The 18,502-nt window shown below is 38.9% G+C and overlaps 1 protein-coding gene across 1 annotated transcript in view; it reads left to right on the top strand.

Moving 5' to 3' along the window:
- The window catches only part of EPHB1 (EPH receptor B1), a 324,736-nt gene that overhangs the window by 169,503 nt on the left and 136,731 nt on the right, over window positions 1-18,502 (top strand). The window contains exon 5 of the mRNA XM_056564388.1: window positions 3,801-4,482. Coding sequence (XP_056420363.1) covers window positions 3,801-4,482 — 682 coding nt within the window. The remainder of the gene's footprint in view (window positions 1-3,800; window positions 4,483-18,502) is intronic.

The raw sequence follows: 18,502 nt of genomic DNA, 5'->3' as shown, positions 1-18,502 counted from the left end.
CATGTGTCATCAGAGAGCACTTAGACAGAAAAGAACAACTCAACTTCAGTAGCTCATAAGTACTGAAATGATTAAGATTTTTTAATAGAAGTAATTTACAAATCTGTTTAACTTTCTGGAGCCAGTTGATATATAAAAAAAAGTTTTTTCCTGGATAACCCCTTTAATGTAATATCTATGGGATCAGACAGATGTAGGGCCCGTCTGTCCCTGCAGCTTGGTGTCTGTATTCTGCATTGAGTATGCATCCTAAAATAAAATAATAGTGGCAAGGGCATAGGTTCTTATGGTCCAATTTGATCTGCTCCTTCCTCTATTTTGTAGTATAGTTTTGTAGTATAAACACAGTAAACAACTGCAGAGCCCATCAAGCTGAGCTGGATTGTATGAAAAATGCACACTCATTCTCTTGATGAGCTTTAAGAGGTAGTCACCTAAAATGGTCTTCAAGGAGTTCCCAGAGATGCTTAGCACTTGTTGGCCCTTTTTGCCTTCACTCTGCGGTCCAGCTCACCCCAAACCATCTTGATTGGGTTCAGGTCCGGTGACTGTGGAGGCCAGGTCATCTGGCGCAGCACCCATCACTCTCCTTCTTGGTCAAATAGCCCTTACACAGCCTGGAGGTGTTTGGGGTCATTGTCCTGTTGAAAAATAAATGATGGTCCAACTAAACGCAAACCGGATGGAATAGCATGCCGCTGCAAGATGCTGTGGTAACCATGCTGATTCAGTATGCCTTCAATTTTGAATAAATCCCCAACAGTGCGACCAGCAAAGCACCCCCACACCATCACACCTCCTCCTCCACACCAGCACACCTGTGAAGTGAAAACCATTTCAGGTGACTACCTCTTCAATCTCAACAAGAGAATGACAAGAGTGTGCAAAGCAGTAATCAAAGCCAAAGGTGGCTACTTTGAAGAACCTAGAATATGACATATTTTCAGTTGTTTCACACTTTTTTGTTATGTCTATAATTCCACATGTGTTAATTCATAGTTTTGATGCCTTCAATGTGAATCTACAATTTTCATAGTCATGAAAATAAAGAAAACTCTGAATGAGAAGGTGTTTCCAATGTTTCTGCGTGTTTGGTGTCCTTTGTCTGTATGATCTAACTTTTAGCAATAAAAGTTATTTATTATTTGTTCGTTTATTTATGTATTTATTGTTAGTGGTTGGAGATGTGCAGCATCGCCAACTTTTTGGGCATTTTTTAGCAGAGCCCGTAGTTACAAAAAATCATATCCCAAACCATGGCGGCAATCATGTAACCATCTGATTCTTTCCTGGATACGTTATAAGGCCAAACGCTTTATTTCCATAAAAGTTTAATGCACATTATTATTGTTATTATTGGCACTTTTGATTTGTCGGCGAGCGCTAATGTTCAGGGAGAAATAAAGCTTCCGTTACTGCTTCTCCGCACGCACCTTATCCTCTTTCATCTCCTGTTTATTTCATTATCAGAACAATAACATTGCTTTTTAAGATGGGGTTTTAATTAGTTGCTGCGGTGACTTCCTCCCCGGAGCTTGCGGAGCGCAAATTTCTAAAGTACCATGAAGTGTTATCCAGCCAAATTAATCTTTGTGATTAATATCACTTAACTTTGTGATGCAAGAGAAGCAGAAATGTAGATAATGAGCCGGGAGTAGACAAGATGATGCTTGGTGGGGGATCTGCTTTATGCAAAAAAGATAAAATGTATAGTTCTCCGAAGACAGGTTATGCTGGTGAAGAGCAAAATGCTGCAGAAGGAGAATTCCCCATAGAGATAAAATGCAGAGCAAGTGCAGACACAAGGTAATTTCACATGCAAATAGTAAGGGTTTGTGCTTCCCTGGCTGCTGTTTTACTTGACGCTTTAAAAACCTCGGACTCCATTTTAATATGGCATACTTTTAGTATTCAGGAAAACCATCTGTCTAACACAATATTACATTGTAGAAGCATTTTACGCTGAATGGCTGACATTTATCATTGTTCTTTGTGTCTAAAAAAGGCGCAAAAAAGGTACAAGCAGGGTTTATTTGCGCCTTTTTGTGCCTTTTGGTTTACACATTTCTGCTGATTTTGAGTTGCAATCCACTGTTTTGGGCAATACACATGATATGGACGGGTTTTATGAACTGAGCCTTTTAGTGAAAAAAACACCAAAAAGTCTCAAAATATACACCAGCCCAGATTTAGCTTAGCTTTTTGGTGTATGTGAACAGTGAAATTTTAGAAAATGTTTACCTTCACAAAATGTATCAAATGCTCTGCTACCTTTCAATAAATTTGTTGCTCCTACACATTACCAGCACACAAAAAAGTGTAGAAAAATGCTTCACTCACACCTACAATGATAAATGCTTCACTTACACCTACAATGATAAATGCTTCACTTACACCTACAATGATAAATGCTTCACTTACACCTACAATGATAAATGCCGGCCTGTATGTACAGCCTTTTACATAGGTAAGTTTGATCTCTGAGTCGACATCCAACAAAGAACTTGGTGGTCCACCGGTGTGAACGTCAATAGTACCTCGAACTGCTTGCCATTTTCAGGGTACTGTCACTTTAAGGCAGGGGTTGGGAACTTTGATGACAGGGGTTGGGCAATTTTAATGTTCAACTTAAAATTAGCCACTATATGTGATCAAACAGAAATTACGCTGCAAATGATAAAGTTAGAGGACAAAAGCTGAAGGGATATTGTGGCGCCGGATAAGGAGGACTCTTACTGGTGTGGACAGCTATAGCTCAACCAGCGGGTAAGAATCAAACACAGCATTAATGTCTTTCAACCTATTGATCAATTTCATTAAGGATGAGAAAGGACTGTTCCAGTCCAAAACATGTCAGTCCATCATGAGTTTTTCCAGCTTCTTTTAGAAAGTTTTTCATGTTTCAAGGATGTGGCTGTCTTTTGACATGGACTTTTAGGAAGATTTTCTAATAAAGAAGAAACCTCTTAAAGACGACATTGTGTTGGCTCAAATATTTTTTGTAATACACTAAATAAACGTTACTTTTTGCTCACTGCTGCCACCTGTGACGTAAAAAAAATAACAATAAATAAAATAAATATATATATATATATATATATATATATATATATATATATATATATAATTTTTTATTTTGAACATGATATTTCTCATTAGGGAGACTGCAAAGCTGATGCAGGGAATTTTAAAGACCATGCAATGCTTCCTGGGAAATAGATATGCAAAGTAGCTCTCATACGAAAATAAAGGAGCTGGCACTCTGGTGCCATCTAAAGGTGCGTTCACACGTGCATATTTTTGCTGCATATCTGCTGCAGATTTGTTGCTGCAGATCTTCACTCCCCATTGACTTCAATGGGTAGCAAAATTTGCTACAGCAAATCTGCAGCAGATCTGCAGCAGAAAATATGCATGTGTGAATGCATCCTAACTAAATTATTACAATTACTGATGAATAACAAGCACTACCCATGACCAGTAGTTGCCGTAGTCAGGTGCCGTCTACAATTGAGGAACATACCCAGTAGCCATAGCTGGTAGCACTGGTTGTAAGAGCAACCTGAGGGCTCTAAAACTAGTGGGTAATGATTAAATCCATGCAGTTATGTAGTCATTTACTTAATATATGCAGCTTGACAGTGCCCCGTGGCTTGACGTGGTCTATGACAAGAAGATTACAAGATTATCGTTTTAATAATGAAATTAATTTGTACTTGACATTAAAAGACCCTGTCTATAGAATTGTATACAGTCATATATTTTACAGAATATCTAATTGTTATATTCTTTTGTTGCAGTGGGAAGAAGTAAGTGGCTACGATGAAACCCTCAACACTATCCGCACCTATCAAGTGTGTAATGTCTTTGGGCCTAACCAAAATAACTGGCTTCACACAACCTTTATTCCAAGGCGGAACGCCCAACGCGTGTATGTGGAAATGCGTTTTACTGTCCGGGACTGTAGTAGTCTCCCTAATGTGCCAGGCTCTTGTAAAGAGACATTTAACTTGTATTATTATGAGACAGACTCTCATGTTGCCAATAAAGACTCTGCATTTTGGAACGATGCTCCTTATCTTAAAGTGGACACCATAGCTGCCGACGAGAGTTTCTCACAAGTGGACTTCGGTGGCAGGCTGATGAAGGTGAACACAGAGGTTCGTAGTTTTGGCCCATTGACTCGCAGTGGCTTCTATTTAGCCTTCCAGGATTATGGAGCATGCATGTCGCTCCTCTCCGTACGTGTCTTCTTCAAAAAGTGCCCTAGTGTGGTTCAGAATTTTGCAGTCTTCCCTGAAACCATGACTGGGGCAGAGAGCACATCATTGGTGATATCAAGAGGAACCTGCATCCCAAACGCAGAGGAAGTTGATGTACACATTAAACTATACTGCAATGGAGATGGGGAGTGGATGGTTCCTATAGGAAGATGTACTTGCAAAGCTGGATATGAGCCCGAGAACCATACTGTCTGTAAAGGTGAGGACTCTTTATAATGAACTACTAATGCTATCCTGGTTACTGTATGTAAAGTCCATATTAATGCTGCATCTTACAATTTGTGCAGACTAATTTGTAAGTTATCTGTAGTCTGTAAAGCTACTTAATTTATGTACTTAAACCTCAGCTTACTCTGGGCTTAGGAGTCCAGTGGGCGGTTCATCACAGTGATTGACAGTGAGATAACTGCCAATTAATGTGTAGGACCACCCACTGGACTCCTAAGCCCAGCATAATGAATGACCGGGGTGTAATATTAATAAATTATTAGTTCCACCTAATTTTTACTTGAAAAACCATACTTCTATCTATTAAAGGGGTACTCCCATGAAAAACATGTTTTTTTCTTAAAATCAACTGGTGCCAGAAAGTTAAACAGATTTGCAAATTACTTCTATTTAAAAATCTTGATCCTTTGAGTACTTATCAGCTTCTATTTGCTCCACAGGAAGTTATTTTCTATTTGAATTTCCTTTTTGTCTGACCACAGTGCTCTCTGCTGACACCTCTGTTCATTTTAGGAATTGTCTGGAGCAGAATAGGTTTGCTATGGGGATTTGCTCCTACTCTGGACAGATGATTGATAGATAGATAGATAGATAGATATGAGATAGATAGATATGAGATAGATAGATATGAGATAGATAGATAGATAGATTTGAGATAGATAGATTTGAGATAGATAGATATGAGATAGATAGATAGATTTGAGATAGATAGATAGATAGATATGAGATAGATAGATAGGAGATAGATGGATAGATATGAGATAGATGGATAGATAGATATGAGATAGATGGATAGATAGATATGAGATAGATGGATAGATAGATATGAGATAGATAGAAATGAGAGATAGATAGATAGATATGAGATAGATAGATAGATATGAGATAGATAGATAGATATGAGATAGATAGATATGAGAGATTTGAAATAGATAGATATGAGATAGATAGATATGAGATGGATAGATATGAGATGGATAGATATTAGATAGATAGATAGATAGATATGAGATAGATAGATAGATTTTAGATAGATAGATATGAGATAGATAGATATGAGATAGATAGATATGAGATAGATAGATATGAGATAGATAGATATGAGATAGATGGATAGATAGATATGAGATAGATGGATAGATAGATATGAGATAGATAGATATGAGAGATAGATAGATAGATATGAGATGGATAGATATGAGATGGATAGATAGATATGAGATAGATAGATATGAGATAGATAGATAGATATGAGATAGATAGATAGATTTTAGATAGATAGATAGATATGAGATAGATAGATATGAGATAGATAGATATGAGATAGATAGATAGATATGAGATAGATAGATAGATATGAGATAGATAGATAGATAGATAGATATGAGATAGATGGATAGATAGATATGAGATAGATGGATAGATAGATATGAGATAGATAGATATGAGAGATAGATAGATAGATATGAGATGGATAGATATGAGATGGATAGATAGATATGAGATAGATAGATATGAGATAGATAGATATTAGATAGATAGATAGATATGAGATAGATAGATAGATATGAGCTAGATAGATATATATTAGATAGATAGATATGAGATAGATAGATAGATATATATATGAGAGATAGATATGAGATAGATATGAGATAGATAGATATGAGATATTTGAGATGGATAGATATGAGATAGATAGATATGAGATAGATAGATAGATTTGCGATAGATAGATATGAGATAGATAGATATGAGATAGGTAGATAGATATGAGATAGGTAGATAGATATGAGATAGATATGAGGTAGATAGAAATGAGATAGATATTAGATAGATAGATATGAGATAGAAATAGATATGAGATAGATAGATAGATATGAGATAGAGAGATAGATAGATATGAGATAGATAGATAGATATTAGATAGATAGATATGAGAGAAATAGATATGAGAGATAGATAGATAGATATGAGATAGAGAGATAGATAGATATGAGATAGATAGATATGAGATAGATAGATATGAGAGATAGAGAGATAGATATGAGAGAGAGATAGATAGATAGATAGATAGATAGATATGAGATAGATAGATAGAGTAGAAAGACAAACAGATATGAGATATATACAGGGGTCAAGTCCTGGGAAATAGATGTCTAGGGTCGGAGTACCCCTTTAAGGGCTGGTCCTGCAGGATTCTAATGGGAACTGCGTTCCTGCTGCGGAAAAAGTGCAGGAACTCCATTCCAAGGAGTTCCTGCAGGACTTGAGCCCTGGATAGATAGATAGATAGATAGATAGGAGATAGATAGATAGATAGATAGATATGAGATAGATAGATATTAGATAGATAGATAGATATGAGATAGATATAAGATAGATATGAGATAGATAGATATTAGATAGATAGATAGATATGAGATAGATATTAGATAGATAGATATGAGATAGATATTAGATAGATAGATATGAGATAGATAGATATGAGATAGATATTGGATAGATATGAGATAGATAGATATGAGATAGATAGATATTAGATAGATAGATATATAGATAGATATGAGATAGATAGATATGAGAGATTTGAGATAGATAGATATGAGATGGATAGATATGAGATAGATATATATTAGATAGATAGATATGAGATAGATAGATAGATTTGAGATAGATAGATAGATATGAGATTGATAGATAGATATGAGATAGATAGATATGAGATAGATGGATAGATATATATGAGATAGATAGATATGAGAGATAGATAGATAGATAGATATGAGATAGATAGATAGATAGATAGATATGAGATAGATAGATAGATAGATAGATATGAGATAGATAGATAGATAGATAGATATGAGATAGATAGATAGATATGAGATAGATAGATAGATATGAGATAGATAGATAGATATGAGATAGATATTAGATAGATAGATAGATATGAGATAGATAGATATGAGATAGATAGATATTAGATAGATAGATATGAGATAGATAGATAGATATGAGATAGAGTAGATAAACAGAAAGATACAGTAGATAGATAGATATGAGATAGATAGATATGAGATAGATATTAGATAGATATGAGATAGATAGATATGAGATAGATAGATATGAGATAGATAGATATTAGATAGATAGATATGAGATAGAGTAGATAAACAGAAAGATACAGTAGATAGATAGATATGAGCTGTATGTATTGCTTTGGCACACTGTGGTCCAGTCACAGACACTGCCAGTATACAGGTATAATCCATCATGTGCCTGGTATCGGGGAGTATCGCCCGCACGCTGCCCTGGATTGGCACATCTATTTGTGTACACAGGGGCGATTATATACAAATACTTATTTATTTATAAGGCTTCTGCTCTCAAACCTTAATCAAGCCAAGGTCTCCCCTCTCTCTTAACCTCTGGGGACAAAAGGAAAGGAGTGCTTTTCCATCTATAATCCTGTCCGCTGCAGTGTGAATTCAGCATAATGCAAAGTGGTTCTTTATTTTCGTGTTAAATGCACCCTGGCCTTTTGGGAAAAAACAGCCAATTACTCATTCAGAGGATTAAGGAGTAGCATAAAATGGTGAGAAAGCATTTAGACAAGGTCAATACAGCGGCTTCCAAGTTGCTGATGAAAGGCAGGCCGGCCCATGTTTACTAAGTTGTGCGGCCATGTGCAGGGGATGGCATGGATGGGGTCATACTGTACATGACAGGTCAGTCACTGGCATTGTGAGGTCGGGTTATGGGTACTATCATATTGCTGAAAGGTAGTGGAGCTGTGAAGATGCATGAAAAGGCCGCTCCGCCATACTCATTAGCTACTCATAGGCTTTCTGTCAAAATACCGTACATCTGCCCTCCGTTATCACCCGTTATAGTCCGTTATTTTATTTCCATGTGACTCAGTAGCAATAACGGATCATAACAGAACATAAAAATAACGGACAATAACGGATGTCATTTGTGAACATCCGTCAGCCATAGACTTCAATGTAAAAATGTTAACATCCGTTATTCCACCGTTATTTTTGATGGGACAAAAATTTGTGTGTGCACCGTTATTTGCACCATCAGAAATAACGGTTAGTGACGTTAGTCACAGCAGGATATAACTGGTGCTAAAGGATGCTCAAAAAATCCCATTGACATGAATGGGATTTTTTGACGGTCGTTTTATGGACTTTCTGGCGGGAGTTCATGATGGAGGTTTTTACAGGAGGATAACGGTAGTGTGAAAGGGGCAGTACCCCTACATTTTTCTCATTACAAGTCATGTGATCATATGAATCCATCGAAACATTTTGTGAAAAAAACTACAGAAAAAGTTTCATCATACACATGGGTGTTTTTTTGGCATTTTTTTCATTTTCACAAGTGTATAGAAGGAAAAAAAAAAAACACAATTTCTTTAAAAAAAAACATACTTAACTTATGTTAAAAATAACAAGAGTGCAACTGAGCCTTAAAGGGGTACTCCAGTGCAAAACTTTTTTTTTTTTTTAAATCAACTGATGCCAGAAAGTTCAACAGATTTGTAAATTACTTCTATTAAAAAATCTTTATCCTTCCAGTACCTAATAGATGCTGAATACTTTTTCTTTTTTGAACACAGAGCTCTCTGCTGACATCACGAGCACAGTGCTCTCTGCTGACATCTGTCCATTTTAGGAACTGACCAGAGCAGAATATGTTTTCTATGGGGACTTTTTCCTACTCTGGACAGTTCTTAAAATGGACAGAGATGTCAGCAGAGAGCACTGGGGTCATGATGTCAGCAGAGAGCTCTGTGTTTTAAAAAGAAAATAGATTCCACTGTAGTATTCAACAACTAATAAATACTAAAAAGGATTAAGATTTTTTAATAGAAGTAATTTACAAATCTGTTTAACTTTCTGGCACCAGCTGATTTAAAAAAAAAAGTTTTCCACTGGAGTAACCCTTTAACATGCCACTAAAAGGTGAAAAAAAACTGCAAAAATTAAAAATCCATGTGGGCATGGCATTTCATATTTCCCTATTAACCCCGATCTGGCCACAATGTTTTTGACCCAAAAAAAAAGCCATGCAAAGACTTTTTGGGGACATTGCTGTGGGAATTCCGTCATGTGCACAGTGCAGCAGAATCCCATTGAAGCAGAATTTCCAAACAGAATATTTCAGTAGAATCCCACTCAGAAATTCCGCCATGTGAGCATAGCCTAATACTGAAGATATAGGGGGTGTTTCTTTGAAAGACCCAACCAGGCATTCTGCAGCTTTAAATAGGAATTGTGTAATTCTTTATTTCCCCTGTGGTGGCGCTGTAGGGAAACTAAACATGTGCTTCCAGATCCCCCCCCCCCCCCCCACGGATTACAGCTGATCACTAGTGTTGAGCGGCATAGGCCATATTCGAATTTGCGAATATTCGCGAATATATGGACGAATATTCGTCATATATTAGCTAAATTTGCATATTCGTAATATTCACGTTTTATTTTCGCATATGCGAAAATTCGTGTATGCTAAAATTAGCATATGCGAAAATGAGTGTATACAAAAATTAGCATAAATGAAAATTCGCATATATGAAAATTTGCACACCAGTCTCACACAGTAGTATTAGAGCCTTCTTTACACCACACAAGCTGGAAGCAGAGAGGGATGATCACTGTGATGTGTACTGTGAAAAAAAAAAAAAAGAATATTCGTAATTACGAATATATAGCGCTATATTCGCGAACATTCGCATTGCGAATATAATCGCGAGCAACACTAGTGATGTGTACTGTGGAAAAAAAAATATTCGTAATTACGAATATATAGTGCTATATTCGCGAATATTCGCAAATTTGCGAATAAAATTTGCATTGCGAATATTCGTGAGCAACACTACTGATCACGAGGAGTATTCAAGCATATGACTAAGCATTGTCCAAAATAAACAATCTCTATTAGATAAGCAATGCCAGGGGGCGTTTGGCATCGCTGTTATAGCACTGTACTTGTAAATGGGGCCGATCGCTGTTGGGCAAAGTACGAGTTGACTAACAGCTATGTGACATGTCCCTCTATGGCGATTCAGAATGTTTGGAAGTGTTCCGTGTGACGCTGGCACCCACTGTGTACATTGTATGCACCCACAGGGCACTATCACATGCTGTTGGCACGCTGGCGTTCCTTCTGTAATTGGCAATCTCCTATAGAGTCTCCCTGCTGTGTTACAAAACCTGATTAGGATCTGACAGTCAGGAACAGACTTTGTCAGTTCTATTTGGATTGTGAGCTCGTACACAAGTGGTCTCCAAACTGTGGACCTCCAGCTGTTGCAAAACTACAACTCCTAGCATGAGCCTACAGCTGTTGCAAAACTACAACTCCTAGCATGAGCCTCCAGCTGTTGCAAAACTACAACTCCTAGCATGAGCCTCCAGCTGTTGCAAAACTACAACTCCTAGCATGAGCCTCCAGCTGTTGCAAAACTACAACTCCTAGCATGAGCCTACAGCTGTTGCAAAACTACAACTCCTAGCATGAGCCTACAGCTGTTGCAAAACTACAACTCCTAGCATGCCCGGACAGCCGTTGGCTGTCCGGGCATGCTAGGAGTTGTAGTTTTGCAACAGCTGGATATCCTTTCTTCAGAGACCAAGGCTTTACATGTATTGATGCACATTCTATTTTCAGCATCATTCATCTACAATGAGGCACCTTCCTGTCTGTGTATACTTCTATCCAAATGCCCAAAAAAAGATGTAAATACATAAACAATATAAGCAGGAAGTAAGATACAGGAATTCATAAACCAGGGGAAAAAAAACACTTCAAATAACAAGATATTACAGGAGGTATAGAACCCTATAAATTGCTTTACTCTACTAGTGACTTATGTTCAGTCCCTATACCTGTACACAACCTGCACAAAAAAAAAAAAAAAAATATATATATATATTCAGGAAATGGCCTACATGTAATCACTAGTAGTGTTGAGCGACATAGGCCATATTCGAATTTGCGATATTTCGCGAATATATGGACGAATATTCGTCATATATTCGCAAAATTCACATATTCGTAATATTGACTTTTTTTTCGCATATGCGAAAATTTGCATATGTGAAAATTTATGAACTTTATAGCAAGTATACCAGTGTAACTTGATAGAAGCAGCAGAAGGGAGGGATCAATATTTGCGAATATTCGCATATGCAAATATTCACATATGCGAATATTCGCCCGGCGGTCTCACACAGTAGTATTAGAGCCTTCTTTAGACCACACAAGCTGGAAGCAGAGAGGGGTGATCACTGTGATGTGTACAGTGAAAAACAGAAAAAAAAGAAACGAATATTCGTAATTTCGAATATATAGTGCTATATTCGCGAATATTTGCGAATTCGCGAATATGCGATATTCGCAAATAAAATTTGAGTTGCGAATATTCGCGAGCAACACTAATCACTGGTAGACTAAGTTTGGTCTGTTTAAGGGGGTACTCTGCTGTAATACATTTTTTTTTTTTTAAATCAACTGGGGCCCCGTACAGGAGATCACAGCGGGCCCCAGCGGTTGGACCCCCTACGATCTGAAACTTATCCCCTATCCTTAAGATGGGGGATAAGTTTTTCAGGACTGAATATCTCCTTTAATGCCATGCAATCCACATCTAAGTCCAGCCATCATTTGCATGTCATGGGGGTCAATGGAGCCGACAATACAGAATGAGAGTTTGTGTGTAGCAGTAGATGCTAGACAGAATGATTTACAGCCACTGTATGGCACATTCTGCTCTTCAGGGACTTCACAATCTGAGGTAAGATACTCATCTCGCCTCATGGCAGATATAAATAGAATGTCAGAACTACAGTGACTGACACACCTGTAGAGTAGGAACATGGGAGCTGGAGGGGAAATTTAGGTGACAAAATCAGACAGGAACAGGGCTACTAGTGGTTGTCATACCTGGTATTATTATTATTATTATTATTATTTTATTTTGTGCATTGCCTACAAAAAATATATTCTATTGCCTTTAGTTCAGCCACATAAGTAGGACAACTCCAATTTTCTGCCTTAGGCACGATACTCATCTCACCTCATGGCAGATATGAATAGAATGCCAGAACTACAGTGAAGACTGACACACCTGTAGAGCCGTAGTGGAGAGGAAATTTTAGGTAAAGAAAATCGGATAAGAACATGGCTACAAGTGTATGTCACCCTTATGTTAGACCTGGGTCGTTCCAAAAACAGCCAAAGTGAATATCCAAATGCTTCCAAGTAAAAAAATTTTTTATTGCTTATAATAATGTATGCTACTATTCATTTTAGTTCAGTGACAGAATTAGGACAACTGGGTGCATACTTTTGGTTGTACAGCATTTTGAGCTCTTTAATACCTGTGCCAAGTCTGGGCAAAGCAATCTAAGGACTATTAATGCGCACATGTAATTGGCAGTGGGAAAATATGTTAAGCAGTGAATATATTTGGGTAAATCCAGGATTATCTTTTTTTTTTATAGCCTACTCAGGGATCAAGGGCTTGGTGTCAGAATTCTACAGTGAAGAAACTTTATTAACCCATAGAAATGACAAGACTGGGGGATGTTTTTGTGTGCTGCAATCATACAACAATGTTGTGATGTATTACTGCACCATAATGGGGTATAAGTCAGGGGAGACGACAACAAATGTCTTCCGTACACCACACACAATTTGAGATACTGGCAGGAGGAAGAGATCTCAGCAGGTCTAAAGGCACTCAATGCCGAAAACAACATGACACGATCAATTTAATAAGAATAACCACTGCACAAGGTTCTGGCACGCTGCATCGGTGATGTCCGATTCGGGGCCCGGTGGAGTGTACTGCATGCTGAGCTCTCATAACCATGGTGTCAGTAGGGAGGTTATTAAAAACTGATTCATTTCTCGACAAGAAAGCTGAACCTGCAATGGGTCTTGGATTAGAGAATAAAGTCAGGTCTGTGGTTTATTGTGCATGGCCGTTGTCACTTCATATTACTGACAGAGCTGAAGATGGGACAGTGAATTAGTGCACATTGAATGGCTGTGAGTAGCTTCTAAAACTCTAAGTTATAACTATTATTAAATCATTAGAAGTGGTCAGAAAATATCAGAGTATCATACTACTACCAAGATCATATGGGTTTTATTGACTTGTAGGACAAGAGATTAAAAACTATGGACACCATTGCACTTTATTATTTTATTATTCCTTTATTTCCTGAATGAATAAATAAGCAACTTTCTAAATAGTTTTTAATAGAATGTCCAACTATTTTGCGGCTGTGGAGTCTATAATTCATTCATCTAGTTATTTCCCTGGGAGAGATAAAAAGAATCCATCAGATACAGTAGGCTTTCTGCTCCCGTCTGCCCTTCTCTTTGTGTTAGAAATAGTGGTGCGCAGGAGTTGTACACAGCAGCTCAAAGTGTGGAGCGTTGCAAGAGCATACGTGCAGGTGAGCCTACACTGGCTGCAGATAGAGAGGAAAGCACACGTAAGCCAGTTTGCATAGGAAGAATCACATGGGGCTGTGTATAATTGTTGATAGAATGCAGAGAACCTACAGCAAACTCTAGGCTCCTGAACATATAGACTTCATATTCACCATGTATTACTGGTAGAATAATCTGAATATCATGGGGTCTGAAAATGAATAAAGGAGTTTAGTGGCAGACTTAAACTTAGTGCAAACATATTTTACTCAAGGTAACAACTATTATCCCCTCCTTCAGAGAAGAGCAGGATTGACTGCCTTCTCAACCAATCGCCAGCTGAGACGGTGATTAGATAAGCGGACTGTCACTCCTGCCCATCTACAAATGAGGGACTGTAGCGCTCTGTGGGCTGGTGAGTAGCCGGACCCTGTACAGGAGATCTTACAGAGTCCCATTGGTCAGACCCCCTGCAGTCAGTCCTGAGGATAGAAGTTAAGTTGTGTACCCCTTTAAGTGTGTCCATTCATGCTCATTCCCACCTTGAGATACATATGTAGTGGGACCACTTCACAGATTCGAATCAACTTTGAGAAGAGATATAGTGACAGCCTGACATGGAAGCCTCTTCCTCCTTACAGCCACAAGCATAGCCCCCTTCCTACCTCTGGGCTGTATCATTTTATACAGCTTCTTGAGCGATGCTAGGCCTTGACTTCTCACTAAAGGTGTACATGGAGAGAAATGGGGTTTGTTGTGGTGGGGGTATATAAAGAGGGTGGCCCTTCAGTTTTGCCATGGGATCCTTTCTTCTGTATATTTTCCCCACATTTGACCAGTTAGTTTTAAAATGGAACATCATACATTTTACCATTGGAGTATTGAGTGAACTCAAACTAGAGGGTTCAGGGGTGTAAACATTAAAGGAGATATCCAGCCAATAGTGGTAAAAATAAAACTTTACTAATGTTTATGCTCACCAAGACTCCACAATGTATCCCGGCTGATTTGTTTCAAAATTGGACCCCAAGGCTCCCAGAAACAACCTTTGAAAATCCATCTAAGAGCTGCAAAAAACTACGCAAAACTATCAGCAGGTCACATGGTTAGAGAAGCAGTGAATATAAATAAGGGATGTGTGTGCATCTTTGCCAATCAGGGACAATCACACACTGCACACTAAATCACTTACTCTCTGAGCTGAGAAGGGAGTGAGATATTACAAAGTGAAATATATGCCAGACAGTCATCATGTGTGAAAAGAACTTCTGGACTTCCTGTGTGGAGGAAAAGCTGAGGGATACAGGATATGTGCTCAGCAAATATTACACTAGTATATAGTACATAGTACAAAGTAATATAACTTTAACTCGTGCAGCTATATAAATGTAATTTCATTTGGCTGGAGTTCTCCTTTAACCTCATCTATGCAAAGCTATACTGTTACATCAGTTGTCCACACACCCAATATCCATCACTTGTTTATTAGCTGTGTTTGTAATGTGTCACTTTTATGGCTGCACCCCCAACCCCCCCACCCCCCCCCCCCTTAGCTTGGCACTACCAACAATCTCCTGTATCTGTCCTGTTAAGCCGTTCTCCTTTACATTTAGGTTGCAGCCCTGTTTTCTATTATCATTAATAGAAAGTGTTAAGTTCTGCAGCTTTTTAGGGAGTTGTTCAGGATATAGAGTGAGGCGAGAATTCCACTGAGGTTTTTTCATGCAAAAACGCTGATAAAATGCCCATTTTGCTGCACTGCGTTTTTTCTGTGAAAAAACACAGCTTCCAGATGTTAGCTGCAAGTCAATAATAAACGGCAAAATGCCAGATTCACTTGGTGTTTTTCATTTTGGCGTTTGTTTAACCCCTTAACGACGCAGGACGTATATTTACGTCCTGCGCCGGCTCCCGCGATATGAAGCGGGATCGCGCCGCGATCCCGCATCATATCGCGTGGGTCCCGGCGCTAATCAATGGCCGGGACCCGCGGCTAATACCACACATCGCCGATCGCGGCGATGTGCGGTATTAACCCTTTAGAAGCGGCGGTCAAAGCTGACCGCCGCTTCTAAAGTGAAACTGAAAGTATCCCGGCTGCTCAGTCGGGCTGTTCGGGACCGCCGCGGTCAAATCGCGGCGTCCCGAACAGCTGATCGGACACCGGGAGGGCTCTTACCTGCCTCCTCGGTGTCCGATCGACGAATGACTGCTCCGTGCCTGAGATCCAGGCAGGAGCAGTCAAACGTCGATAATGCTGATCACAGGCGTGTTAATACACGCCTGTGATCAGGATGAGAGATCAGTGTGTGCAGTGTTATAGGTCCCTATGGGACCTATAACACTGCAAAAAAAAAAGTTAAAAAAAAGTGTTAATAAAGGTCATTTAACCCCTTCTCTAATAAAAGTTTGAATCACCCCCCTTTTCCCATGAGAAAAATAAAACAGTGTAAAAAAAAAAATAAATAAACATATGTGGTATCGCCGCGTGCGTAAATGTCCGAACTATTAAAATATATCATTAATTAAGCCGTACGGTCAATGGCGTATGCGCAAAAAAATTCCAAAGTCCAAAAAAGCGTATTTTGGTAACTTTTTATAACATTAAAAAATGAATAAAAAGTGATCAAAAAGTCATATCAAAACAAAAATCATACCAATAAAAACTTCAGATCACGGCGCAAAAAATGAGTCCTCATACCGCCCCGTACGTGGAAAAATAAAAAAGTTATAGGGGTCAGAAGATTACATTTTTAAACGTATAAATTTTCCTGCATGTAGTTATGATTTTTTCCAGAAGTGCGACAAAATCAAACCTATATAAGTAGGGTATCATTTTAACCGTATGGACCTACAGAATAATAAGGTATAATTTTTACCGAAATATGCACTGCGTAGAAACGGAAGCCCCCAAAAGTTACAAAATGGCGGTTTTTTTTCGATTTTGTCGCACAATGATTTTTTTTTTCCGTTTCGCCGTGCATTTTTGGGTAAAATGACTAATGTCACTGCAAAGTAGAATTGGCGACGCAAAAAATAAGCCATAATATGGATTTTTAGGTGGAAAATTGAAAGGGTTATGATTTTTTAAAGGTAAGGAGGAAAAAACGAAAGTGCAAAAACGGAAAAAACCCTGAGTCCTTAAGGGGTTAATCCTTTGGGTGTTTTTTTAGCTCTTTTGGTCTCTGAGGCTGGTTTATGGCATTTTTTTTTCCGGGAAAATCTTGGTGTTTTCCTCCCATTGAAGTCGATGGGAGTGAAAAAACGCCATGTGGGTTTTAACTTTGGTATTTTTGCAGGTGGTTTTTATTCTTTTGTTGGACTTAAAAATCTAGCCGCAATATAATAAATGTAGAAAGGGGCCATTTAATGATAAAAAATAATATATATTTTTTTAGAATTCATTTTGTAAAACTTTTTATTAGTAATGTATTTTAACCCCTTAACGACCACGGACATAAATGTACATCCTGGTGCGGCGGTACTTAGAGCACCAGGACGTACATTTACGTCCTGTGTATGATCGCGAGCATCGGAGCGGTGCTCGCGTCATACACAGCAGCAGGTCATGGCGGACATCCGCGATCGCGCAGAAGCCCGCCATTAACCCCTCAGATGCCGTGATCAATACAAATCATGGCATCTGTGGCAATGCGCATCTTAAAATAGAGGATCGGATCGCCCGCAGCGCTGTGGCGGGGATCCGATCATCTGTAATGGCGGCCGGAGGTCCCCTCACCTGCCTCTGGGCATCTCCCGGCGTCTCCTGCTCTGGTCTGACATCGAGCAGACCAGAGCAGAAGATCACCGATAATGCTGATCAGTGCTATGCCCTATGCATAGCATTGAACAGTCTTAGCAGTCAACCGATTGCTATTGATAGTCCCCTATGACATCATCACTAGGGGCGGAGTTACACAGACCTGGCCAGGACAGGAGCAAGGGAGCCAAAGCAGCTATAGGAACAGGGAGTCCTGTCAGTATAGTGACTGGATTCCCGGTTCCTGTATAGTATACACGGGTACACTATGCCCCCCTGTATACTATACGGCCGAGGGAGGTGAGTAGTGACGCTGTACATCACTCCTCATCTCCTTACACTCTGTGAACCGGGCGCTCAGCATCCGACCCACAGAGTGGTACCTGAAGACAGTGAGAAAACTGCAACAGGGGACAAATTTGACTGTTTCCAAAACCAGGAAAAATGCCAGAAAAAACACCAGAAAAACTGCCAAAACTCAGGAAAAACCTGTGGCAGTTTTTCTGGCAGTTTTTTTCCTGTCGTTTTTGCTGGTGGGAGAAAACCTGAGTGGAATCCTAGCCTGATACATATACGGGGAAAGTGCTGCGCATTGTAAAGAGCGTATCAATCACTGCAGCGCTAATCAGAGCTCCCGCTACACCGACCAATTAAACAGGGACATGAAAGGCTTGCAGGATCCTTTTGAAGTCAGGCGTTTCGCTCCCTTCCTGATGCAGCAGATGCTGATAGGCAGGCTCATGCCATCCTTGATGTGCCTACTTGCCTGCGT

This window comes from Hyla sarda, chromosome 3 (genome assembly GCF_029499605.1).
Source record: "Hyla sarda isolate aHylSar1 chromosome 3, aHylSar1.hap1, whole genome shotgun sequence".
Taxonomy (NCBI): domain Eukaryota; kingdom Metazoa; phylum Chordata; class Amphibia; order Anura; family Hylidae; genus Hyla; species Hyla sarda.
Note: the sequence above shows the minus strand (reverse complement) of the source record. Positions and strands in the feature narration are given on the sequence as shown.